Consider the following 27,160-nt stretch of genomic DNA (forward strand, 5'->3'; position numbering starts at 1 on the left):
GAGGCTGAATGAATCTCCTGTTTGCTTTAGGGCCTCCTAGCACCTCACAAAGCAGACGTCATGCCAAATTGGCCTAATAAATCAGAGAGCACAGCAGAGAGACCTTTTCTTAGCACCGAGGAGAGGCAGAATAATTTGGACATTTGTGCTTTCGTACTTGCTCTATGAGAAGGATGGAAGCCGCCTTCCATACACTCATAAACATCCTAGGCAGAAATAGCCTGCCAACAAAAAGCGATTAACCTTTAACAAATGGTCCTGCAGCATAGGCCAACCCCGGGCATATAGAAAAGCAGATCAAAGGCGACATCTCCTTGGTGACTGCCAAGCACTTAGGGTGGGGAGAGAAACATCCACAGAAGTGACACAGCCAGTCACTTCTCACCAACAGTAAGAGCTCGAAGGCTGAGGTTTTTCAAGTGCAGTCCTGGACGGACTGTGCACAAGTCTTTTGTTGCCTTGTTCAAAATGGCTCCAGGGCCTGGGGAGGCAGGGACCTGGGACACTTTTGACTTTCCTATTCACCCAGTTTGATGGGAGAAGGAAAGACCAGTGGCCTCCCTGGTGGACAGATACCTAGAGGAGCCAGGAGGGGAGAGCTCACACTCACGTTAGCCCCTGGAGAACTGGTGTAGAAGACAGGAATGACATGGACCCGCATCTGCGCTCAGCAGCTCTTCCAAGCAGCCCGGGCCTCACTCAGGGCCTTACCTAATTACCTTTTCACAGCATCTGCCCAGCTGTACTGTGATTGTGCTATGATTTTTGGCTACGAAGATGGTATTTATAGCCAGGCGTTTGGGGTCTGAAGGTTTCAGATAACCGCAAGCACACAGACGTGCAGGAGGGCCTCGGCATGCCCTGGTTCCTCAGGAAGGTTCTAACCCCCCAGACTTGGCAAACAGGCAGAAAAGAGTAACGTGTGGTACAAATGCTGCTGCTCATGGCTTTATTTCGTCAGTGGATTCAGACAGCACCAACCAGGGATTCTGTTCCCCGGACAGACTGACCTAGCAGTCCCTGGTCCAGAAGGAGAAAGGCTCATTTAAAAAAAAAATTGGAAACTATGAATATGTAGAGGCAGGAGCAGGGTCTCTTAAAAACTGCAGTACGGGGGCTGGGGATTTAGCTCAGTGGTAGAGCGCTTACCTAGGAAGCGCAAGGCCCTGGGTTCGGTCCCCAGCTCTGAAAAAAAGAACCAAAAAAAAATGCAGTACGGGAATAATGGTAGACTAGGTCTAGGAGACCCAGGGACTGGTCTGAACTTGGCTGTGAACTGGCTGTGACCTCCAAGGACCCACTTCCTCATTCCACTGTTAAGTATGGCTAGTCTGTAAGGCAATTTGCAGAATTTAAAAAAAAAAAAAAAAACAAAAAACAAAAAAAAACCAAAACCAACTCAAATGTCCCCACTCGTTGCCATCAAATCCATGCTGCAGCTACTTGCTGTCCGATTCAGACAAGGAAGAAACCTTTGGAATGCAGATTCTAGGCGAGTCCTGCATCTTTGGCCATCCCATAGAAGATGCCTCCAGCTGCAATGAGGTTTACTGGAGAATCAAATTCAGCTACTACTCCTTTGTCCAAGACCAGGACCCTGGCCAAAAGAAAAAAGAAAAAGTCAAGTCTCCTAGCCCTGGATGCCTGCCCTACCCTCTGGGTACTACTCAGGTCCGCAGTGACATGCACCCCACCCACTTCAGTCAACCCACTCAGACCAACTGATAGGCCATATATGCACACTTGCAAGGCCGGTTATTTTTGCTATTTTGTTAGCTCAGTGCATGAAGAGGTTTCTGGGATCAAACACGAAGTCCTATTCATCTCTGCCAGTCTGGGTTTGGAAAACCTTCCCTAATGAGCCTTTCCACTTGCTGGGGTCACAGGGCTTCAGCAGGCTGTGTGCAGGGAACCACAGCCCTACACGTTGGGTCCCGTTTACACCCATCTGCTCTGTGCCAGCTCACAAAGGCACACGGCAGGAAACTAGGCTGCAGTGAGGCCAACGCTGCAGTCCAGGACTTGGGCTGCTGCTGCTGCATGGATCAACTGCCCCACCCCAGGCAAGTGGCAGCCTGGAGTTAGAGTTTCCTAGCAACCACGCACAGGATGCACCTGGCATAAGACCCATAGGCAGCTGCACTAGGGTAAGGTGGGAGGGGCGGGGCTAAGCCTGGAGAGAGACCTTTATGTGAGATGGGCAGGTTGCTTTCTGAACCCCAACACCCCTGGACTCCTAGATCTGTGCCCTGGGAAGGAGTGACCATTACCTCTTAGCCACTGTCTAAACTTGCCCAGGAAGCTGCGTCATCCAATCTCAGTCTCTGGGGGCTTCTCCTGGCCCTTAACATGAGACCAACTGAATCTGCATGGTCTTCAAGTCAGCCTGTTCCTCTCTCTGACTCCGCCCTCCAGCCTCAGTGTTCCCTGCCTTGGGGCTGTGCTGCACTAGTTCTAAGGTTTGCAGCCCCCTCCCATCCTCACACCTTTCTCACTCCTTTCTTATCCTTTGGCTGCAGCTGGTACTTTCTTAGCCGAGAGGGTCCTGCTACCTTGTGTAGATGCCTCTCCTTGCACACAGGGATCCCCGCCTCCCTCCCACGGGCTCTCCTTAATTACAGGCTTTGTAACCTGACATAATTTCTGCCTGCTCTTTTAGAAGGTGTGAACTCCCAACCCCCATGATGGGGCCCAAGCCTCCCACCCTTGGGCTGCTGGGGAATGAATCTGTCCTCCAGACGCAGAACCCAGGATCTCCAGCTACTGGCACTCTGCTCCCAGTGGGGTTCTGAATGGGAGTGGAGGGCAGGCGTGGAGGGATGGGTCAGACCAGGGGAGCATCAGGCATTCACACACACACACACACACACACACACACACACACACTCACACACACATACACACACAGACACACACAAACACAGACACACACACTCACACACACATACATACACACACAGACACACACATACATACATACACAAACACAGACACACACAGACACAGACACACACATACACAAACACAGACATAGACACACACATACATACACACACAGACACACACATACACAAACACAGACATAGACACACACATACATACACACACAGACACACACACATACACAAACACAGACATAGACACACATACATACACACACAGACACACACACACACACACACACACACACACACATGATTCTGAGGGCAATCCTTGGAGGAACGAGTGCTAGGGAAACTCACAATAAGTGGGCTTTAAGGGTTAGGGAGCAAACTGACATTTCTCAGTGTTACCTTCAGTCTAAACATTATTTCAGGGGCTGGAGAGAGGGCTCAGAGGTTAAGAGCACCGTCTGCTCTTCCAGAGATCCTGAGTTCAATTCCCAGCAACCACATGGTGGCTCACAACCATCTGTAAAGAGATCCGGTGCCCTCTTCTGGTGTGTCTGAGGACAGCTACAGTGTACTTATATATAATAAATGAATACATCTTCTATTGAGTTGGGGTTTTTAAAAAAAAGAAATTGAAAGATTAAACAGAGACCACTAAACATTATTTCATTGACTCCTTAACGGCAGTTCTGAGAACTCTGGAACGGGCCCAGAAAAGCCTTTCAAGTTGCCCATCGTCACACAGCAGTCAGGGGCTCAGTGTTCTGGCACAAAACCTGCCCACAAGCTCTTTCAGGCACTGTTAGGGTCTATCCCCAAGGATGGAACTCAGAAATCCGTCAGGTACCTCCCAAGCAGCTTTATCTACCCCTGTGACCTGTTGTGCTCCTGTGTCCCACCCAGGTGGTGGTAGTGAGGTACACAGGGCAGGTGAGGTGACAGACATGCAAATACTCCCTCAACAAGCTTGGAAGTGACAGGAGGAGCCATTCCAATCCCCTTACCCACCAACAGTGAGGAGCACTGGCTCCTCTGTGGTCCTTGTAGCTTCCAATGTCTAGAGAGCCTGGTGCACTTTCCTCCACATGTGAGTCATTCCAAAAGGACCCTGTGTCTTTCTTTGCATGTGTCGTTGTTCCCAGTTAGCCCTGCTCTAGTCTACTTGTACGCTTGGGAAGCCCACTCTGTTGTGGCCCCATACCATAACCAATTCTAAGAGTCTCACACCCAGATACTTTCATTGGCCCTGCCTCTTCCTGAGCCCCGGGTGACAGCCGAAGATCCCCACACTTGGCTTCTGGGGCTCACCGGTTGTAGTCCATGATTGTGTTGAGCCGGTGGGCGATGGTCAGTACAGTGCAGTCTTCAAACTGGGTACGGATGGTACCCTGGATGAGGTCATCAGTCTCCAGGTCAATGGCAGCGGTGGCCTCGTCTAAAACCAGGACACGGCTCTTTCGGAGCAGGGCTCGGGCTAGGCACACGAGCTGCCTCTGGCCAACACTGAGAAAGAAGGCAGGTGTTTCCAGCTAGATGCCAAGGCTACCTTCCGGGCTACCCTCCTTCCCAATACATATGTCTCCACTCCTCAGCAGCCCCGGACTGGTCGTCTATCTTTCCTGGTTCTGCCACAGCGCTCCAGGAGCAGGGACAAGGGCTTGTACCATAGTGAGGCACCTGAAAGGCTAGAGCCAGAGCCAAACACCACCGTGACGCCTCTGCTGTATTCTCAGGTCTCTTCTTCCTGACCTCGCTGCAACTAGTGCCACTGTGTGTCTTCCGTGCACAATATCAGCCAATCACACTTTAGTAAGAGCATACTGCTTTTCCTGGATATGTACATACAAGACACTCACGCCTTCTTGCTAAAGCTGTGATTATACCATTCCGATAGTCATCTCCTACCTACACAAGGAATAGAGGCCATGGCTCTGTTTGGGAGACATGTAAGGGAAGAACCTGGGGACTCCCCTTATTTGTTCACTGTGAACCAGGAGAGCTGATCCTCATCTTCAAAAACCCTGGCCTTGAAAGGCAGAACCAGTAAACAAAGCAAGGCTGTGTTCCCAACCACAGAGGCCACAGCAACCCCCACTCTCGCCACCCCCCCACACACACACACAAGGACAAATACCTCAATCATTCCCAGAGGGGTGAGTCACAGCCAGAGTAAAGACCAGCCTCCCTCCCTGGCCTCTTCCCGCAACTAATGAAGGTTCTGGCAGCAGAATGAGCTGCCAGATAGAACTCAGGGCTGATTAACGGTGGGCCTGGCACAGGACACAGGTTATATTTAAAGTGACCACAATCTCACTGAGGGAGAAGGAGGGACCATTTCTGTCTCTGATCCCAGTGTAAAGGGCTACAGACACTCTGGGAGAAGTGCTGGGGACCAGCAGACAGCCAGGGGCCCTAGAGAGAGGGATTAGAGAGCACCTATTGCCACCAGCCACACCCCATGAGTTTATGTAAGTAAAAGCCAATTAAAGGAACACATTTACCCTTACGGACTTTTTGGAGGCAGAGAGGAGGTGCTGTACTGGGAGTTGAACCCAGACCTCACATTCACTAAGCGAGAGCTATATCCCCAGGCAAGGCTGTCCTCGAACACTGAATTCGCTTTTGGCAACTGGTTGGGATCAGACCTGCATCACATGTTTTCAACTTGAGAGAGCCTTATGATGAAGCAATGAAAGTAATGGGGACAAAAGTCTCACACTTCCCTGAGTCCCTTGCCCTGTCTCTGGCTGCCCATGCAATTTTGGGCAAGTAATTCCATTTCTATTTCCGGTCTGTGGGGCAACAGTAAAGATTAAGTGAGATGGTGGAGGCCAAGGTACTTTGAATACTGCAAAACATTAAGCACTGGTCAGATGTGACCTTTTGTTTGTTTGTTTCAAGTTTTGAAACATGAGTATGTGCTGAATATAAAGATGGGGGGGGGGAAGGGTTAGGAATGTAGGTCACAGTAGAGTGTTTCTGAGCATGTGCAAGGTCTTGGGTTCGACCCTAGCACCCAAAGGAAAAAGTAAGAAAAGAAAAGAGGGCAGAAAGGGGAGAGAACTCGTTGACACTTCGCAGGAGCGCATGTAGGCTAAGTGCTTCTCACAGAAAAGACCCAAGACGGCTTCCTTCAAAGTCGAGCCACTGACTGGCCACATCCGGCTCTTTCAAACTCGAATTTTAGCTACTCTGGACAGAGCTGTGTTGAAAGTGGAAAATAACAACCAGGTGTGGTGTCTCATCTTGGGAGGCAGAGGCAGAGAGGCAGAGAGAGAGAGGGGGGGGGGGGGAGGGAGGGAGGGAGGGAGAGAGAGAGAGAGAGAGAGAGAGAGAGAGAGAGAGAGAGAGAGAGAGAGAGAGAAACTGTCTGGAGAAGTCCAGAGAAAGCAGATCAGAGAGAAAACAGGCTGGAAAGTTCTCTCCAGCAGAGCATAGGCTGCCAATCCCGGGAACACACAGCCTTGGGGCTTGGGCCATGGGATCCGAGGGTGGGGGTAGGGGACACAGGAAATGCAGAGAAAGTTCGCTTTGTACATTCCTGAGCTGACCACTTCATCCTGGCTGATAGCTTGTCTTTCCGGTGTAGCATGGCCTATCTCTCACTTGTTCCACAGGTACAGGACCCTGGAGCCCGGAAGACTCCAGCAAGGGCAGGATTGTTGGGTCTGAATGTCACTGGGATAGAATTAGATGAGAGCCAGAGCGGGTTCAAATCCTGGGCGTGCTCCACTCAGCTGTGCAACTTTGGCTAACCCTCTGCCCTCTCTGAGTTTGTTTCCTAAACTGGAAAGTGAGCCTTGTGCGAAGAGTCCGTGGGGAGGCACCCTGCCGAGAATATACTTCATACGAAATCACAGCCCTGTGCAACTCTGGCTGAGGCACATGCCCATGTGGATCAGGGGTGGTCTGGCTTCTCTCCAGTCCCCACAGGGTCCCTAGTGTGAGGCAGCATTCCTGCCATGTCCATTTCCACACCTACCTGAGATTATCCCCACCCTCAGAGCACTGAAAATCCAGGCCTGTCGGCTGGCTGCTCACAAATGCACTCAGGTGGGATAGCTCCAGGGTCCTCCAGATGTCCTCGTCCGAGTAACGGCCAAAGGGATCGAGGTTCATGCGCAGCGTGCCCGAGAACAGGATGGGGTCCTGGAGACATAGGATGATCAGAGAGAAGTAGCTTAGATTCTATAAGGAGTTCCAGGAGCATGAAGGAGAAAAGCAATTGAAGCAACGGCTCTCTGTTCTGCCCTCAGTCCTCCAGAAGGAGGACTTTACCTAGGTGGGTGATGAAAAATTATCTGTTGGGGAGTGATAAACCTCTGCTTGGCCAGTTGCTAAGTCCTCTGCTGATGCAGGAACCAGTGCCACTTAATCTGTCTGAAGTGTCTATTCAGCATAAACAGGTGCGCATGCACACACACACACACACACACACACACACACACACACACACACACACTAAGGAGCCAGAAAAGGCTGTGCCATTTGGAACTGTGCAACTGGGAGAGAAAAACAGGACACCTCAGCATTGTTGTGCTTGGGAGGATCCTGTGGTCCTTCCCCAGTTGCTGAGCCCAAAGGGCAATCCTGATTGGCCAGGGCATCTGCTGTTCTAGTTTTGTGCCTGGGTGGCTCTTGTGTTGATTGTGTTTCTGGATGTGGAGGCACCGCCCCAACCATGCCCTAAGGCCCAATTCTTAAGTTCCCGAAGGTTTTTCTTTTGGTGGGGGGGCACAACTGAGGACAGGACAGAGGGAGTAAGTGGGGGCACATAGGACATGGGGACGGGATGGGCAGACAGGGACACAACACCACGGACGACACAACACCCCGGGCTCAGCAGGCTTCTACCTGAGGGATGATGGTGAGTTGTGAACGCAGGTCATGGAGGCCAATGTGTGCCACATTGAGCCCGTCAATGAAGATCTCACCCTCTGCGGCCTCCAGGATTCGGAATAGGCAAAGAGTCATGGAAGATTTGCCAGCCCCAGTGCGGCCCACGATGCCTACCTGTGGGGCATGGGAAGGGTTGTCAGGGGCACCTCCGGTTTCCATCAGCAGCCAAGAGATATCCCGGTTCTCCCCACAAGGGCTGTGGCAATGTCCCCAGACATAAGTACCTTCTCCCCACCCTGCACATGCAGAGTCAAATTCTTCAGCACCAACTCGAGGCCCGGGCGGTACCGCACCGAATAGTTCCGGAACTCTACCACCCCACTCCTGGGCCAGCCTTCTGGAGCACGGTTGCTCTCCAACACCCAGGGAGCCTAGCAGGAGACAATTGGGTTTTCCTGTTCTCAGGGGGGTGATAGAATACAAGCCCTCCAGTACTATTCAGCCCCACTTCTTTCCAGACACCTCAATCCTCACCCACCATGGTGCCTTGAAGAGAGGCCTGGCACCATGTGGTTTAGTGAATCATTGCATCCTTTGACTTTTGTTCATAAAAGAAAACACAGGGCCTCATACATGCCAGGCAAGCATGTTACCACTGGGCCACACTCCCCCCAGCCTTTTCCCTTTGATTTTGCTCCCCCAAGAGTTTATTCAAAATCTGGCAGTCCTGCCCCTGCTGTGAGGGTCTCTCCCTGCCTGCATTAGCCCCTCCTTTCGTCACATTTATTTATTCTTTAATTCTAAGTATCATCAGTGAGACAGATCTCTTGTTCTGGAAGGCTTTCGTTCCAGCTTGCACAGGAGGACATATGACCTCTATGTAAGCACGTCTGTAGTGAAACAAGTGAGCTCTTGGGCCCAGGAGAATTTGGGGTTGTTGTTCTACGCATTGTTCAAGATAGGAGAGAGGTAATTTGAAGGAGTTGAGGGAACAAGGCAGGAGGAAGCTCACGACTGACAAGAGGAATACTGTTTTGCTATTTGTGTTCTGCAGTACAGGGACAGTGACTCTGTCACCTCCCGAGTGCAGAGATAATAGGCGTGAGACAGCACACCAGGTTTATTTAGTGTTAGAGATAGAACCCTTCCAAGAATGGGAACCCATGTAACGGCTCAGGCTGTGGACCCATGAAGCTGACCTTGCTTCTGGATAGGGAAGCCACACAGTGGGCACTGAAAGCTGCAAGGGAAGCTGAGGACGAGTGGCACACACCTGGAGTGACAACCCCCAGGAGACAGGAGTAAGATTGCGAGTGTGAGCTAAATCATCCCCAAAAATCCAAGGGCTAGGGATGTTGCCCAGTGGCAGAATGCTTGTCTAGCATGTGTGAGGTCCTGGGTTCCAGCACCAGCTCTGGGGGTGAAGAAAAAGAGGAAGAGGAGGAGCAGAAGGAGAAAGGGGAAGGGAGGAGAGGGGGAAGAAGGGAGTAGGAGGAAAGGGGGAGGGGAGAGTGGAGAAGAGGGACAGAAGGGAAAGGAGGGAGAGGGGGACAAAGGGGGAGGGAGTAGGGAGCAGCAGAACCAACAGCAGCAGCTCATACAGATAGCTCTCCCCAGGAAATACTAAATCAGGACTGAGAACAGCATCATTTGGAATAAAGCAACTAGTTGTGTGCATACACAGGACATGTTGGCTCTAGAGAGACATGAGACATGGATATCTCAGGAATTAGGTGTATGCTGGGAAGGTAGAGCTAGCAGGGAGGCCAGGAACAAGTAAGTGGGGGGGGGGTGTCAGTGAAGGTCTACCAGACCCAAGCCCTGCATCACAGAGAATCCCAAGCAGAAGAGTGGGTAGTTTCATCTGGAAGCCACGTAGCTGGTGTTGAATCAGAGCAAGGGTTCTTGAAAGAGAACAAAGGTCTCTTAGACTGGAGCCAGGTAGGCTGTGAGCGAGCTGTTTTCCTGGCAAGCAAGCTGTAGCAGGCAAAGTCTGGGATGAGGAGGGAGTAGAACATGTGTAGATCATAGCTTGCAATGAATTCATGGGGCTGGAGAGATGGCTCAGTGGTTAAGAGCACTGACTGCTCTTCCAGAGGTCCTGAGTTCAATTCCCAGCAACCACATGGTGGCTCACAACCATCTGTAATGGGAACTGATGCCCTCTACTGGTGTGTCTGAAGACAGTGACAGTGTACTTGTATTCATAAAATGAATCTCAAAAAAAGAGAAAGTTTCAGACTTCTTGGGAAGTGAATCAGGGATACCGGCGGGAGAGGGTGGGTAGGAACTTGAAAGAACTGTAGTGATTTTGTTCACCAACTACACCTTAGCTGCAGGTATGATGTGGGCAGGTGGGGTTCTGTAGGCAAGGACAGGGATGGGTTGAAAGCAGCTCTGGTGGGGTGTAGGTAGACTCTAGACCATCTGTGGGAGGTGAAAAGGACAGCAGCTGACGGGAAACAAAGGGAGATCAAATCAGAGGGCAGATCATATAAGGCAGAGCACTGTGAGTGGGCATGGACCACACAGTCTGGGGATCAAAAAATGGCCTACTTGACTCTAAGAGCTTAGGGATGGTGCAGTTTTTGGGCATGAAGAGGTCCGAACTATGAAAAATCTCTACCCTCTGCTGCAGTACTCCTCTTGGGACTCACCTCAGTCTCCGTCTTAGAGTACTCCTTGACTCTCTCCACGGCTATGATATTAGACTCCAGGTCGGATAGCGTCCGTATCATCCAATTCAAACTCAAGGTCACCTGGACAGAAGAACTGTTATGGGAGGAGCCCAGCAGTGACTGGCTGATTTGCATATATTCTCTCTCTCTCTCTCTCTCTCTCTCTCTCTCTCTCTCTCTCTTTTTAAGATTTATTTATTATATATAAGTACACTGTAGCTGTCTTCAGACACACCAGAAGAGGGCATCAGATCCCATTACAGATGGTTGTGAGCCACCACGTGGTTGCTGGGATTTGAACTCAGGACCTCTGGAAGAGCAGTCAGTGCTCTTAACCACTGAGCCATCTCTCCAGCCCTCTTCCTTCCTTCCTTTCACCATACCCTGCCGCTGTGACTCTATTTCTTGATCAGTGGAATCCCATTCCGTCTCAGACCTACAGGTGTGTGCTGACTAGGCGTCTAATCTCAACTGCGCCTCAGGCGGTGACAATGCAGACTTGGTGGAGGACAGTCTTTCTCAGTGCCTCTCAGACTTTAATATGTATTAGTCTTCTCCGAGCATTCTGTCAAAACGCAGTGTGTGAGTCAGTAGTTCTGAGACTCTTCATTCCAAACATGCTCCCCGAATATGTCAGTGTGGCCAGTCTAAGGACTGTCCTGTGCTACCAAGAAGCCTTGACAGAAATGCAGAATCCAAGCTAGGGCTCAGAACTGAACCTCTTGAACGAAGATGAACGTTTTAACAAGATCTCCAAATGAGTCACACGCACATGAAGGTTTGAGCAGATGGGCCTGTCGGCTTCGGTTTTGTTTACCAATGCATTCAGATCCGAGCCACCTGAGGCCTGGACAATGTGATTTGCCTTACAAAAATCCCATTTGCAGGTTGTAGAACTCTTTGACCACACAGGCTGGTGTCAGGGTGACCTCCAATTCCAGGCTCCAGTCACCTGATGTGCTTACAGTTATCCCTTACTCCTCCACATCCGCAGGGCGTTGGTTCTGGGACTGCGGACTATACCTAACTCCACATATACTACAGTCCTTCACACAAAACTGCGTATGATTCACACGAGAGCCACTCACAGCCTCCTGATGCTGTCAGTGGTGTCTAGATTACTTCAGGTTCCTAACACACACCTTCCTGTCAGTGCTTTGCAGGTATTCAGAGGCACAATGAAGCCATCTTGTTTTTTGTTTGTTTTCTGCTTTTTTTTTTTTCAGCTTCTGAAATTTTTTTCAGATTGTTTTGGGGAAGGTTTTTGCTTTGTTTTGAGCCAGGGTCTCACTCTATAGGCCAGACTGGCACTGAATTCACAGTAATCCTCCTGCCTTCGCTTCCTCCCAAGTGCCAGGATTCCAGGCACGTAGTACATTGCTCCCAGCCTTCTCAAGTGTTTTCTATCTGCAGTTGGTTGGTTGGTTCTTCAGTGAAGAGGCCAAGGCCACAAAGAGCTGGCTGTCGCTTCCCTGAAGGCATGTACTACACCATGCCATTTGGCCACACACGTCCTGTATTCACACCTCAGTCAGGTTGACCCACATCTCACCCAGACATGACAGTTCTGTCTGGACCAAGCTCCAAGATCATTCAGACAGGGAAATTCCTTAAAGATCTGGGTACCTCCCTTCCCCCTCTCCTTCCCCTCCTCCCTTCTTTCCTTCCCTCCTTCCTACGCTTGGGTTTGAACCTAGGGCCTTACACATGCTAGGCAAATGCTCTACCAATGAACTACATCTCCCTGCCCCTCGTCACCCTTTCTTCTTCCTGCTAGGAAGACCTCCCCAGCCTGTGTCAGCCTCCATTGCTAGCAGTGCCTGGCTGAGAGATCCAGGCTTTGAGAACCCCGCTGGGGCTGATGAGAGGGGGAGCAGAGGAAGATACTCAGCCAATGCTGGTGAGCCTCTGCCTCAGTGGTGGCCAAGCCTAGAGTTCTAGGCCCAACCTTACCTGTAAGGCATAGGACACGGAAAGACCCACAAGCCCTGGATTCAAGCTGTTTCTCCCGATCACTGCAAACAGCGCGGAGAAGAGCACCACGCAGTTCCCCACAAACTCCACGTGGACACCCAGCCACCTATAGGGACCAATAGGGAGGAAATGAACAAGAACGGAGGGAATGCCGGAGCCCACCTGGAACCAAAGAGCACCCGTGGGCACCTGTGGAGGAAAGGGAGGCTCCTGACCGGTTGGAGGCGATGTAAGGATAAGTGGTCTTCTGGTTGCTATCCACCTTAGCATCACTGAGGACCTTGAAGTCTTGGACTCGGCCGTAGGCCCGAATGACACTGGTGCCAGTTACTGTCTCCGAGAAGTGGGAGAAGATGGGCGAGCGGCTAACGGATTCCAGTCTCTTCAGCTGCCTCGATGTGGCCACATAGAAGCGCTAGTCAGGGATGGGAAGAGAACTCCAGTCAGGAACATCATCCAGACACCAACTGGGCCCTGCATGTCCTCCAAACAATCTCCTGTGCTTTTTCCTCCGGGCCCTGCTCTTCCCACAAACCTTGCTGTCTTTTCCTAGGCTCCCTTGGAGAATAGATTCCAGACATACATTATACACTTCCCCTCCGACCGGCTTTGCTCGGCCAGCCAGGCTGCCTCCTCCAGGAAGCTCTCCCTGATTGCCTCCTGTCTCCTCATCTTTCACAGTCCATGATACCGTCTTGTTTAATCCCCCCAAGCAGTAAGATTTCTTGTTCTACTTAAAGATCCTAGATATGTGATCATATTCAAATGACTTTGCAAAGATAATTTTGTGTTTTTTTTTTATCCCCCTGAAAATGTCTCTCTTACCGCTCCCTAGTTGTTTAAGCGTTAATCCCACAAAACTACGGCTCTGCCTCTATCTTCCAGCCTGGATTCTGTGGGTCCCAAGACAGTCAGGCCCACACAGGATGGGTACACGGGAAGCTCTTTACCCAGAGGCTGCACTTCTGCTCCTTGTAGGAACTAACTACTTCCTCAAGAGAAAGACCCCAGTGAGCTCAAGCTGTTGCTGAATGCTGCATGCATACCAAGGACAGGGTCTCCCAATCCTTCATGGTGATTTACTCAAATAATGCCTATAGGTATAGGAGACTGAGGAGAAAGCTCACTCAGTAGCGTGCTCTGTCATATAAGACTTCCCAGCACCCACAATAAAAATCCAGGCATGGCAGTGTACACCTGTAACCCCAGCACAGGGGAGGTGGGGACAGGCAGATCCTTGAAGCTCATTGGTCAGTCAGCCTAGCTGGATAAATGAAGCTCCAATGAGATTCTCTGCCCCAGAATATAAGGTGGGCCAAGACTGAGGAAAACACTTGACATTGACCTCTGGCCTCCACAAATACACACACACTTATGCACACAGACATGTATGTGCAATACACTCCCACCTCACCCCCACACATCCCACAAATAGATAAATAAAATAAAATACAGCCAATCAGAAAGGGCACCAGGGCTGCCAGTTTATGAACACACATATCATCCTCATGTTATCCCTAGGAAGTAGATGCTAAGAGTCTGTTTTTCAAATTAGATAAGGGAATTTCAAGGACGTAAAGCAACTGACTACAGTCCCTGATCCAATCCAGGGACAACCTAGCTGACCAAAGTGCCTGGACACATCAGAGGCTCCCCCACCACCACCACACTCCCCGCCCACTCTAGAGCTCCACCTGCCCCACACTCCCCGCCCACTCTAGAGCTCCACCTGCCCCACACTCCCCGCCCACTCTAGAGCTCCACCTGCCCCACACTCCCCGCCCACTCTAGAGCTCCACCTGCCCCACACTCCCCGCCCACTCTAGAGCTCCACCTGCCCCACGTGCTTCAGCACCCCACCCATCCGCACTGGCACCTGCACGAAGCCATAGAACACAGCCAGAGGAAGAACAACCACGCAGAAGAGTGGCGTGCTGGCCACGATGACCACAATGGTGGAGATGGATGTGTAGAATGAATTGAACAGCATGAGGATGGTGGGGGCCAGAACCTCATCGATGACGTATATGTCCTTGGAGAAACGATTGAGGATGCGGCCTGAGGGCGTCGTGTCAAAGAAGGACTGAGGCGCACGGATCTGGTTGTGCAACAGAGCTGTGTGCAGCAGGCGGGCAGCCTGGATAGCGCCAACCACCATGGTGAAGGCCGACAGCATGACCAGGAGCCCTTATTGGGGGAGAGAGAGAGGATAAGTCACTCACCCCAGGGGAGGAAGCCAGGACAGAGGAACAATGAGACAGGGAATGGCCAAGTGGAGTTCTGGAGGTTCTGAGACAGGGGTATGTAAGTGGGCGGAGAATAGGACGGGATGAACACCCCAATGTGTTCACCTTGCAGTATTCCTAGGGTGGCGTAGACTCCCAGCCTTACGGAGGTGTTGTTCTGCTGGCCATGTTCCTCCACATCATTGGTCCAGGCACTGAGCCACACATTGGCTCCGATAGCAACCGCATTTTGGCCAGCATACAGGAGGCAGATAAACAGCGTGGTGCAGAGCCCCACAGACTTGGCATAATCCCAGTACACGCTCAGCTTCACCTGTAAGGAGTAGCCATGCTGCGGTTTTCACCAGCTCCGAGGACCTAATCCTCTTCCCCAGCCCATGTCCACCCTGCTCACATTGCCTGTCTCTGCGATCTCCTCTTTGATTAATGCACCAGTCTCTTTAGTCTGTGTCGCCGGCACCTCCTTCTCCAGTGAACTCGTATATCTCTTGAGCACAGGCCGGTTCTGGCCCTCTCCTTCAGAAGACAAGGAGCTCATCTCTCTGTGGAGGCAACTGGTCAGACCCAGGCAGGAGACTACGGAGACCCTCACCGGACATGAATGGCAGGGAGAATATCCACTTGTATTCTCCCTGCCGGTGCTTGGAGGCCCTGATGTAGCCTGCTGGGGACTTGAGAACTCACGGGAATCTACCTCATGAACTGCTTGCGGACCTCGTATATGGCTGGCTCGGTGTCTGTCAGGTCTGTGTGGGTGCTGAGTGTGTCTTCAAGCAGGAGCACCTCCTCATTTGCATGTTGCAAGACTGTGGCAGGAAAGGAAAAGAACAGAGGTTGACTGCTCCCTTGGGCAGCCCCTTGAGAGCCTATCCTCTATGCTGCTGGGAGGTCTGGGATGGACGGATGAGCAGGGAGCAGGAGAGAGTTTGAAAGGCCAGCTAGAAGGAACTGCGTTTACACAACACAAACAAAACAAATAATAAAAAAATAATAAAAACAAACAAATGAACGAAAAAACCTTCCCTTTGGAGACTGTAGAGAAGAGGGCTCAAAAGCCTGAAAACTTGGGCTCCGAAGTCAGTCTGGCTGAACTTAAATCCTGCTTTCTTGAGAGCAGTAGGAACTTAGGCAGGCATACCCAAAAAGTAATAATCATAGATAGCTCATGGCACCAACAGTCAAGGATTAAGGAAAAGATGTGTGTCCTTCGTTTATCGAGGGGCATAGCACTTGGGGGGTGCTCGTGCAGGCTGCTGTATATATGGCATTTAGTCAGGGACCAAGAGAAGGCCTGAGAGCCAGCTCAGAGGGTGGAGGTAGGAAGTTCTGCCTGGGCAACCCAGAGGGGAGCAGTGGGTTTGGTGAGCTCAGACACTGCCCCAGGGCTTTGTGCTGACAGAGGCTTTCTGCTAGTCTACTAGCCGAAGTAGTTCCAGGTCTTAGTAATTACTTAACAACTCTTGTTGATAAATAGATGGTTTTGCCAAGTACTTGTTGGATCCAACATGATTTAACCATAAAATATCTGGGTCTGAGCTCGAGTGTCCTTTTCACACATGGGAAAACAGACCCTGAGACACGTGCTGTTGATGCAGTTAGAGGGCAGAAGGTAGGATCTGAGAGCGTCTCATTCACCTGTCACATACATGGCTCCCGTTTCCCAGAACAAGGTCCCCAGTAGCACACTAGGCTAGTCCAGGGATACTTGGAAACCCCAGATGAGGTAGATGCTGGGAGAGGATGGGAGTCGGGAAGGCTGGGGATGGTGGGTCCTAATTTTTGACCTCCTTCATTGGCCTCCTGGTTTTCATCTGGTGCATAGTTTCGGAGGAAGTTGGCAAAGGAGCCATCGTGCTGCAGGAGTTCGGAGTAGTGACCCATCTCAGTAATCTGTCCGTCAGCAAGCACAATGATAAAGTCCGTCTGGGGCAGGAAGCTGATGCCATGGGTTACCAGCACCCGAGTCTGTAGAGGAGGCATCAGGCTCTGAGTTACAGCATCCTTGGGCATACCCCAAGGATTGACACATAGTCATGGGGTGAGCATGAGGAGGCGTAGGCCAGGCATATCCACAACTTATCCCACCCCAGCCAGAGCCTATCCCGCATCTCTAGGGATCTCCCTATGAGATTCCCCTGATCATATCCTGATTCTCAGGTTCCTACATCTCCAGGTCTTACCCACCCCCTTTAACCTTTTATCTGTTCTCTCCCAGGACCAGATCTCATCTTTGTTCCTAGCTTCCCGTGTCCTCACCTTGCCTGCCAGCACACCTTCTGGTCCAATCACTTGGTCGAAGATATGCTTAGCCACGTGAGAGTCCACAGCCGACAGTGGGTCATCCAGCAAAAAAATGTTGGCGTCACTATAAACAGCTCGGGCCAAACTCACCCGTTGTCGCTGGCCTCCAGATAGGTTAATGCCCTAAAGGAAGGAAAAGGTGGGTGATCAGTGGTGGTAGACGGAAGGGGTCAGACGGGCCTATGGGAGACATTCAGCGAGGCAGACTCCTGTATCTGTGTTTCACAGGACATTAGGTCTCCACAAATTTGTTGCCTATACAAAGCTATAGCCCTCAGAGGAACCTCGTAGAATCCTCCGGGGCAGATGAGCCGTCACACCCTACCCCATGCCAGTGCTCATGACAGATGAATGGGCAAACAACAGGTGCTCTATCATAGACTGGAATACGATTTAGCCGGAGAAGGAGAGAAATGCTGGCACCAGAGAAGGAGAGAAATGCTGGCACATGCTACAATGGGGATGAACTCTGAGATCATTCTGCCAACTGAAACGAACGGGACGCAGAAAGGTAAACATGACGTAACTGCACTCACAGTGGTATCTGGGAGAGCCAGGTTCTGAAAAAACAAAGTGGTGGTTGCTAGAGGTCCAGACATGGAGGAGGGGTTGAGAGCTGTCCAATAAGCAGCAGCAAGGCAACAAGGGATGAGTGACATTCAGAATGACCTGAGCCTAGTAATATTGCATAACGCTGTAAATGTACACAGTGGACACAGGGAAGATGGCTAGGGTGGTACATTTAATGTTAGGAGACCTTTAACCGAACTTTGGGGGGTTTTGTTTGTTTGTTTGTTTTGGGGGTTTTTTTGCCTGCATTTTTTTTTTAGGATTATTCATTTATTATATATAAGTACACTGTTGCTGTCCTCAGACATACCAGAAGAGGGCACCAGATCCCATTACAGATGGCTGTGAGCCACCTTGTGGGTGCTGGGATTTGAACTCAGGATCTCTGGAAGCTCAGTCAATACTCTTAACTGCTGAGCCTTCTCTCCAGCCCTAACTGAACTCTTAAAAATGAAATACTTTAAAGACAGAATCAAAGAATGGCAAGAGAGCTCAACAGAGAAAATGTGCTTGCCACCAAGACTGAGGACCAGACTCCCCGTATCCAAAGGTAGAAGGGAAAATTGGACTCCATAGCATACTGAAGCACTTGTTTGTTCCCCATGCACCTCTCCTGCCAATTCATGTAATAAAAACACCCCCGTCCCCCCCAAAACTTCCACCACAGCTCCATGTTTTATAACTTAAAGACCCTAATCAAACCGTGCATTGTGATGTATCCGTTTTATCCCAGCACTCGGGAGGCAAGGGCAGATGTATCTCTGAGAATTCAAGGTCAGTCTGGTCTACAGAGTAAATTCCAAGACATGCAGGACCACTTGGGCCAAAGTGCACCAGATGACCACACACTGCTTCTAGGGCCTTCTACCACAACTAGGTAAAACCTACAGTCTTCAAATGGCCTGCAGGGTTCCAAATGTCCCAGCTGCCTGTCTTCCCCTCTCCCCTCTGTTCTCCTAACCCCTGGATCACTCTGCTCCAACCAAGTTGATCTCCTTAGGCTAATGCCAGTCAGCACACTCCTGCCCGAGACTTTGAACTCTCTGTTCTCTCCACCTCAGATGACTCCAGACTAGATCCCTAGATAGCATGGGCTCCATGGCCTCATGCAGGACTGTTCCTTCTGTAGGCCTTGATTTCTCAGTGAGAAATATCACTAACAAAACAGCCCAGCACTTATTTTTACATTCCTAACTGCTTTATCTCCCCTCTTTAGGATGACCTAATAGATATTAGGCCTATCTTGCTTATTCACTCTCTTTCCTCTGTTAGAGTGCAGGGTATATAAAAGCTGAGGTTTTTATCCTGACACATTAATATTCCCCTGACATGTAGTAAGTGCTTAATAAAAACCTAGTGGATGAATCAATGAACGATGAGTTCCTCTTTTTCAGTCATTAAGAGTCAGCTCAAGGGGCTGGAGAGATGGCTTAGAGGTTAAGAGCACTGGCTGCTCTTGCAGAGGTCCTGAGTTCAATTCCCAGCAACCCCATGGTGGCTCACAACCATGTGTAATGGGATCTGATGCCCTCTTCTGGTGTGCATGAAAACACTCATATACATAAAATAAGTAAACAAATGTTTAAAAAAAAGAGCCAGCTCAACCGTGATGCTTCTCCTTATACAGACCCTCTGCCTCCTGCTCTTCTTCTACCCTGCATAGACCTTTCCCATGACCTTGGGAAATTCTGTGGTCCCTGTCTATTCACGAGTTGTCCTCCCTGGAATAGAGAGAAGCTGCTTCCCCACTACCTGACACAGAGCTGAACATGGCGGTACATGAACCCGTGAGTGAGTGAGGGAATCTGAGATTGGGCTCTGGCTAGCAGCCTCCTGAGTCCAGCCCCTTGGGGATGAGAAGTTGGCTCTGTACCTTCTCTCCAATCTCTGTCTGGTCCCCACCAGGAAGCACATCTAGGTCAGCTAGCAGGGCACACGTCTCCAGAGCCTGTTGGTAGCGCTTGGGGTTCATGGGTTGGCCAAATAGCACATTTTCCTGAAGTGTGCAGTTCTGGATCCACGCCTGCTGGGGCACGTAGGCCACAGAGCCCTGGCCGATGAGAGGGGAGAAGGTTCTTTAGGGCTTGCCTGAGGCTGGCCAGACTTCATGGCTTTCTAGGAGACCTCCCACTCTCACCTTTACAGACACTGCACCTTCCAGCTTCTCCATCTCTCCGAGCAAGGCAGACACCAGGGAAGACTTCCCACAGCCCACAGGTCCCACCACAGCCACCAATGCCCCCTTCGGGATTTGAATGTTTAGGCTAGGAGCAAGGAACAGCAGTCAGTGGTGGAGTTTGGGTTTGATTCAAGCCTCCTACCTATAAACCCAAGGCCTGCTCCCTCCCAACACTACCCTGGCAAAAGAAGGTTCTTCTTGCATTGCCTGTTAAAGCCATCGACAAGGAGAGAAAAGGCTATGTCTGATCTGACCTCCGTTCACTTTGGATAGCTGGCAAGTGAGAGAAGACGATGCTACCTGTGAAGGGTGGGAGGCAGGTCCTTGGACCAGGAGAAGGTGCCGTTGTGTATGGTGATGGCACGGCCTAGGAGGACCAAGATGCATAAGGGTCAGTGAGTTGAGGACATAGAAAGAAGTCAGGGAGGCCTGGGAGGAGCCTGGGCAAGGGGGAGGATCCCTGGAGCACGGGTAAAGGGAGGAACATGAGGAACACTCAGGGAGGGGTAAAAGAGAGCTGATTAGCAGAGGGACTTCAGAGTTCGGAGAAGAGAAGGGGTCAGAGGAGGAGTCTTAGAAAGCTTGGAGCAGGATCGCCCTGAGGTAAGAGTGTTGGGACCTGGGGAGATGGTCTTTCTTTCCACACACTGGGGGTCAAGTTCATCTTGGTTCAGGAAATCCTGGATCCGTTTCAGAGACACGCTGGTCTGCAGGAGGGTGTGGATTAGCCTCACCATTGCTCCGTGGGTCCCCAACTTGTAAGCAGGGCTCCCTGAGTACCAACTCATTAATGCTGGGACCTTTCCTATAACCAAGTCTTGCCTGACTCCCACTACCTGAAGACAAGGTCTAGTGTGCTAAAAGGAGGCTGTGTCAGACACTCAGCCCCTGTGCCTCCAAACCACCCACATAACCTTCATGGCTTTCCCTGATGTCCTCTCCCCACCTGATTATCCACTGATCCTAGGTGAATCTTGCTTGAATTCCCCACATATCCTAATCCCAACAGACAGCCCGCTTGCCTTGTATTACCTGGGTCATGCCACTGATTAACTGAGGCAGCAGGTTGAGGGGGATCTTTAAGATATTGAACAAGGACAGGGACACGAAGGCCTTCTCAGCATCCAGCACATTGTTCTTGTCCACACACACGTACACCCCGAGGGTGATCAGGGTCACCTGGGTAACACGGGAGAGAGTGTCATGGTGGAGTTGCCCATGGAACCCCGAGACCTGGGCTGGCCTTCCAACTGCCAGGAACTCCATACTGGTGGAGAGCCTCACCATAAACGGGGTGCAGACCCAGATGAAGGTAGAGATAGCCTGCAGGTAGGCGCCCTTCCGCAGTAGCTGGAGCTCACTCTGCCTGATTCCTTCTACCTGCTCCAAGAAGGTGGGCTCCCAAGCGTACAGCTTCAGAACTTTGATGCCATTCAGGATCTCACTCATCAGTTTGATGCGGGAGTCTTTGAACTTCATTTGCTGTACCTGTGAGGAAAGGGATGGTGGTGCACCCTTTTCTCTCCCCAGACCTCCTACCCAGTAGGCTGACACCTCCCATACCATAACCATACCATACCATACCATACCATCTGTTGTAGCTATTACATGTAGCTCAACATACCTCCCCCACCCAGCCTCCAATGCCCAAATCCCTATCCCTGCACAGCCTGTGTCCCCTGACTCAAAAGAGCAGCCTCATCTTCAGTGTCCCCACCACTAACCTTACCGGGCAGCATCCTGTGCCCTTGACGTTCATTCCCATGCCCACCTCTTTCACAATGACATCAGTCAGACCATGAGGCTCCCATGGTCAGGGATTGTTATTCTGTTCACTTGGATCCTAATCTAAAGCCTGACATAACTGCAGTGATGTATACACTCAGCTCTTGTTTGAGTGGCACGTGTCAGACGCAGGCTATCAGGAGGAGCAATTCAGACGAGACCCTGGCTATTATACAGTTGACCATCTGATGGCAGAGGCAGGCAGATCTCTGTAAGCTTAAAGCCAGCCTGTGAGTGCCAGGATTACACGGAGAAACACCCGTCTCACAACAAACTGGGCTCACACCATCCCATATCATCCCACCTATTGTCGCTATTACATGTTGCTCGACAAATATTTGCTAAAAATAGATACTTAATTGGAAAGCATTGTGTGTAATCTAAAGGGAAGGAACAGGAAACAGGTAGGGGATAAACAGGTGAGGGCAGGGGAACAACCTTGTTGTAATCAATGCAGCTCTCTGAAGGAAGGGAATGCTTATGGGTAAAGGAAAGGAAGGAGGAACATACCAGGAAGAGAGAATAGTCAATGTAGTGACCCAGATGTGACACATCTGGAATGGACTGGTCATCCCATGAGGATTAGAAATGGAGACATGCAAGGACCAAGGGAGCCTGGGGGATGGGGTGGTTATGGTGGTTTGAAGGGGAATAGCCCTTCCCTCTATAAGCTCATATATTTGAATGCTTAGTCACCAGAGAGTAGCACTATTTAAAAGGATTAGAAGGATTAGGAGGCATAGCCTTATTAGAGGAACTCTGTCCCTTGGGGTAGGCTTTGAGGTTTCAAAAGTCCATGCTAAGCCCAGGGTCTCTCCCTTTGGATGAGGATGTAGCTTTTAACTACTTTTCTAGCACTATAGTTGGCCAGACCTACTGCAATGCTTCCCACCATGACGATAACGGACTACATCTCTGAAACTCTAAGCAAGCCCCCGATTAAATGCTTTCTTTTATAAGAAGAGTTTCCTTGTCATGGCGTCTCTTCACAGCAACAGGACAACAGCTAAGACAGTGTTCTCAGGTGGTTTGTCATTTATTCTATGTGTAGAGAGAGCTGCTGAAGACCCTAGGAATCATTTGAAGGTGAATAATTCATGTCTGGTTATCAACTCTTATCACCATAAAGTGGGAACACATTTGAGTCCCTGCTCTACCTGTCTCTGGACTGCCTCAGTGACTCTGGGCCTTGGTCTCACTGCTGTGAAAGCAGACTGCCATTACAGTGATAGGGATCAAGGGGGCAAGGTTTGTACAAGAGGCCGTGACCATCCACATTTAGTAGAGGGAGTAGAGAAGCCCTGAGAGTGGAAGGTGAACACTGGTTCTTGCCACCCGCCCCAGCTGGTATTCCCATCTAAAGCAGATGCCTTTAGCCTCACCCACCTGGTAGGTCTTCATTTTCATGGACACAGCTCCATTGAGTGGTATCAGCAAGACTATCACAGCCACCCCAGCCAGGGCTGATGGGCCTAAGATCTGAGGAGGCATAGACAAGCAGAGGGTCAGGGAGCTCAGCAGAGACTGGCTGACTGGATGGATGATGGGCAGGAGGCAAAAGGTATCACATCAGTCAGGCAAGGAGACAGAAAGCCACAACCACATCAATAGAAGCAACCACCTATCGGATGATGGCCACGGATGGCCAGTGGCACACACGGAGAGGAATGTTGGTAGCAGAATGTGTGTCTCCATGTAACCCTTGCCCCTGGCTTTAGAGGAATAAATCTAAGCCTAGGATAGAAAGACTGAGTGACCAAGTTCTCTTGCCTAGGGATGATTTTATGGGCACGACACAGCTCATTTATAAACATAAATGCGGTCAGAGGAAGGGACAGAGCTCAGAGATCAGGAATTACCTGCCAGAGGAAGTATATCGCCAGGATGACCTGCAAAGGTGCAGACCACAGCAGGTTGATGAATGGGGAGACATCCATGAAGCGCTGGGCGTCCACCGACATGAGGTTGACCATTTCTCCCACAGTGTACTCACGTTTGACTGAGTTGGTGATGGTCAGAGCCTGTAGATGAAGAGTTGGGAGGATGGACCAAGCCCAGGAGCTTCTCCAGAGCAACCCAGAACTGACCTCTCCCAGTACGTGTCCCACTCTGGCTGACCTTCCTGTAGATGACGCCTATGATAGCAGTCCGTATCCTCAAGGCCATCACAAAGATGCAGTGGTAATGTTGGTGTAAGATCAATGTCTGCATGGTGGAGCTCACGAACATCAGTCCGGCCAGCAAGAAGCCCCACCAGGTAGGGGCCGTGGGGTCAGAAATAAACCTGATGAGGATGCTGCCAGGGGAGACCAGGTATGAGGCTGGTTTGCTCTTCTCGGCTTGTCTCTCATGCACTAGCTCTTATCGTCAGCCTTGCCTGCGTGCCCTCACCTCCTTGAATGCCATGGTAGGCAGAAGAGGCCTATTTTCACTAGCTAGGTCTTCTTACTCATTCTCCTGGGCTGCCGGGGGTTCTAGAACCCACCACGGGGCCACGGGAGCTTTCGTTCCACAAATCCTCCCAACAGTTGACCCCCAGTGCAATCTGCTGTCTTTGCTGGTGCTCTTGTCCACCTCTCCTATGGCTGCCTTCACCTCTCCCTTCTTTCCTCCTGGCCTGCCCCGACTCCCTGCACTCTCAACAGCTACCCCCCTCCCCCGCCCATCTTTCCACTTAACTGCCCATTGAGAATTCCCTGTTGTTCCCAAAGCTTCCGAACGTCCCCAGTCCCCAAGTTCTTCCTTTGCTCCCATCTTATAAAAGGAGTTGTTCTTCTGACTTTCCAAGCCCTATCTTGACTCCCTGAGCCCAGGATCCAGTCTTCCTGTTGGAACAGATCTAATAGGGAGATTGGATCCCACTGGTGCATGACATTCAATATGGTTACCTCTTCTGTACCTTCCTTATGACCAGGAGCAAGACTCGTCATGTTATAGAACAAACCTCCTCTTGACCTCATAGAGCTTTCCAGCCACCATCAAAGTCAAGTCTGCCGTTCTCCTAGGGGCTGATTTGTGACTTGACCCTCTGGTATCTAAGAATGTGACCTCATGTGGACATGGAATCTTTGTAGCTATAATCGGTTAGGATGAGGTAATGGTGAGGTAATTGGTGAGGTAATGGTGAAGAGGGAAATTTGCACATGCACATACACACATAGACACACACACACACACACACACACACACACACACACGAGAGAGAGAGAGAGAGAGAGAGAGAGAGAGGGGGGGGGTGGCGGGGGAGAAGAGGAGGTATGTGGTAGAGGTATTTTCATGTTAGGAACACTAGGGACTGTTGACAAACACCAAAGCTAAAAGACAGGACCAGGAGAGACTCTCATCCAGAGTCTTTGGCAAAAAAACAAAAAAACAAAAACAAACAAACAAACAAACAAAAAAAAACCCCAAACAAACAAAAAAATAAAAAACAAACCAAGTCTGCATCAGAACATGTAAACAAATGTCTGAGTCCCAGCACTGAGATGACTGAAGCCGGAGGACTGTCAGTCAAGGCCAACCTGGGCCCCAGAGCAAGACTAAAAAATTTCAGAAAACAAAAATCAAAACACAAAACAACTGACCCAGGGGTTGGGGATTTAGCTCAGTGGTAGAGCGCTTGCCTAACAAGCGCAAGGCCCTGGGTTCGGTCCCCAGCTCCAAAAAAAAAGAAAAAGAAAAAAAAAAAAAAAAAAAACACAACTGACCCAGGTGTTTTGTGGCAGTGCACACTTTCAATCCCAGCATGCAGGAGGCAGAGGTGGGAAGATCGCTCGTGTGTCTGAGGCCAGCTTGGTCTGGCAGAGAGAGTTCCAGACCAGGTAGTGAGATCATGCCAAACCCAACCAAATCAACCAACCAATCAATCAACCAATCAAACAAACAAAGGCCATCACCAAGCCTGTCAATGCACCCTGATTTTGAACAGTGGCGCAGACAGGAAGGAATAACTTCTATTGCTTCAGGCTGCCCACAGGATGATGACTTGTTAGAAATCCCTGTAAACCATACATTTTGAGACTTTGGTTTCACTGCAGGTTGTCTCTGCTGATCTGAGGCCTCCCCTCTCTGCCCCAGGCCCCAGCCTTTGCAAAGCTGCTAATCAACTTACTACTGCCTTCCCAGGATAAAGCTAGCTGGTTAATTTTCTGGAAGCCTCTTTTTCCCCCAGAAGCACTCTCTTGGGCTCATCTGTGTCCGCAGCTCTGGACCTTTAATCCAAGCAGTGCTTACTCCTTATCTGCTAAGGCTCTGCTGAGCCCTGAGGCCTCTCCCTCTCACAGACTATCTAGAGAGTTGAGCCCCCAGATACCTGAGCCTCCTCTGAAAGCCATCTCCTCTCAGAGGGCCCACCCTGTGCCTGCCCCTTTTCTCCCTCTGAACTCATCAATCGGGAAAATGTCCATAGTCTCTCATAGGCCCCAGCTGCTCTTCACAGAGTAGCTCCTGAGTCCTTGCCTGACCTATTCCTCGTGCCGACCTCTGACCGCTTGGGCACGCCTTCCGCTTGCCACTTTGCCCCACCTCTGGTTGGGGCCAGCCTTTTAAAATGTAAATAAAGTGCCTCACCCTGGCTTTCCCTTTCCCCACCCCTGCCCCACCCTTGGGCAGCTTTCTCTAGCTCTCCCAAGCTGCACTCTGGAGTCCTCTGTGACTCAGCTGGTTGCATTTTCTCTCCTTCCTCATTCACTTAATTCTTCAGAGACAGCCTCTTGAGCAAGGCACATGTTCTCTGACGTGTCAGGCTGACTTCCTGGCCTTCCCAGGCACGCCTGTGACCCATTGCACTCTTCCTGAGTTACCTCCCACAAGACCCTAAGACTCTAATTTATCTGCATGTCTAGAGGAGGCTGCTCGAAGCACTCCACGAATGTTTGTATTGATGAATGTGCACGGAGCAGGGGAAAAGGATTCAGGGCTTGGAGCTGTGTCTCACCCCGTCATCTGAGAGCTCCCTCCAGTCCAAACCTCTCCTGTGACAGATGGCAGAGGCTGTCAGAAGTGGAAAGAGCTCTATAGTTGGACTTCAGAGCCCTGGACTCACATCCGCCTTGCCTTTCCTGCTGCCTTCCCATTTGTAAAAAGAGGAAATATGGGTACTTCCCTAGGGGATTCCTGAACAAGGTTATGGGGTGGGGGGCACTTATTACTGACAAACACAAGGTGTGTGCAGACGCACCTGAAATGGTAACAGGAAACTGAGATACAGAGGCAACGCCCCGGCCAAGGGTCACCCACCCAGAAAGCAGACGAAGCCTCTTCAGTTCCTAGTCTAGGGCAGCCAGCCATCCCTTCTCCCTCAAGAGAGGGCTGCAGCAAGAGGGAGTGTGGTCAGACCTGAGCAGCTGTGGGTTGATGAAGGAGAGCAGGTCCTGGATCAGCTTGAAGCAGGCACCCATGAGCAAGCTGGAGGTGAAGGTTCTCACCAAAGCCCTCAGAAAGGAAGGCTTCTTGGTCTTGGGGCGGGCCTTCAGCAGGACCTCATCCTCACCTGCGATCTTTGGCTCAAGGGCTGCAGTCTGGGGCCTGTTCGTGAATAAACAGTGGTGGGTAGGAATGGTACCTGGTTCCAGGAGACCAAGGGCCAGTCTAGGATGGTCAGGTAGGAGGAGGATGGGGAGGAGGCAGTGGCAGCTTTTTCTTGGCTTTCAGAACTGGGAGGGGGGATAGACAGCATCATTCCCCAGATGACAGTCT

At 50.7% G+C, this 27,160-nt stretch overlaps 1 protein-coding gene across 12 annotated transcripts in view; it reads right to left on the bottom strand.

Annotated features, from left to right (window-relative positions):
• Window positions 1–921: 921 nt before the first annotated feature.
• Window positions 922–27,160, bottom strand: part of Abcc3 (ATP binding cassette subfamily C member 3) — a 45,958-nt gene continuing 19,719 nt past the window's right edge. For 2 of the 12 annotated variants that reach the window (XM_063268341.1, XM_039085087.2), the window contains 24 exons: window positions 26,801–26,989; window positions 23,582–23,759; window positions 23,323–23,484; window positions 22,850–22,942; window positions 20,963–21,166; window positions 20,711–20,857; window positions 20,298–20,385; window positions 19,979–20,045; window positions 19,637–19,763; window positions 19,373–19,549; window positions 16,885–17,052; window positions 16,413–16,593; window positions 15,323–15,434; window positions 15,023–15,170; window positions 14,734–14,941; window positions 14,259–14,569; window positions 12,598–12,797; window positions 12,362–12,488; window positions 10,388–10,489; window positions 8,015–8,161; window positions 7,746–7,904; window positions 6,874–7,040; window positions 4,200–4,394; window positions 922–1,597 (listed from right to left, as the gene is read on the bottom strand). In XM_063268341.1, the coding sequence (XP_063124411.1) occupies window positions 1,489–1,597; window positions 4,200–4,394; window positions 6,874–7,040; window positions 7,746–7,904; window positions 8,015–8,161; window positions 10,388–10,489; window positions 12,362–12,488; window positions 12,598–12,797; window positions 14,259–14,569; window positions 14,734–14,941; window positions 15,023–15,170; window positions 15,323–15,434; window positions 16,413–16,593; window positions 16,885–17,052; window positions 19,373–19,549; window positions 19,637–19,763; window positions 19,979–20,045; window positions 20,298–20,385; window positions 20,711–20,857; window positions 20,963–21,166; window positions 22,850–22,942; window positions 23,323–23,484; window positions 23,582–23,759; window positions 26,801–26,862 (3,639 nt within the window). In that variant the 5' untranslated portion in view covers window positions 26,863–26,989 and the 3' untranslated portion in view covers window positions 922–1,488. Of the gene's footprint in view, window positions 1,598–4,199; window positions 4,395–6,873; window positions 7,041–7,745; window positions 7,905–8,014; window positions 8,162–10,387; window positions 10,490–12,361; window positions 12,489–12,571; window positions 12,798–14,258; window positions 14,570–14,733; window positions 14,942–15,022; window positions 15,171–15,312; window positions 15,791–16,263; window positions 16,594–16,884; window positions 17,053–19,372; window positions 19,550–19,636; window positions 19,764–19,978; window positions 20,046–20,297; window positions 20,386–20,710; window positions 20,858–20,962; window positions 21,167–22,849; window positions 22,943–23,322; window positions 23,485–23,581; window positions 23,760–26,800; window positions 26,990–27,160 lie in introns of those variants that run through there. The other 10 variants (NM_080581.2, XR_001840004.3, XR_005489680.2 and 7 more) reach the window with 10 other exon arrangements.

Source organism: Rattus norvegicus, chromosome 10 (assembly GCF_036323735.1).
Source record: "Rattus norvegicus strain BN/NHsdMcwi chromosome 10, GRCr8, whole genome shotgun sequence".
Lineage (NCBI taxonomy): Eukaryota > Metazoa > Chordata > Mammalia > Rodentia > Muridae > Rattus > Rattus norvegicus.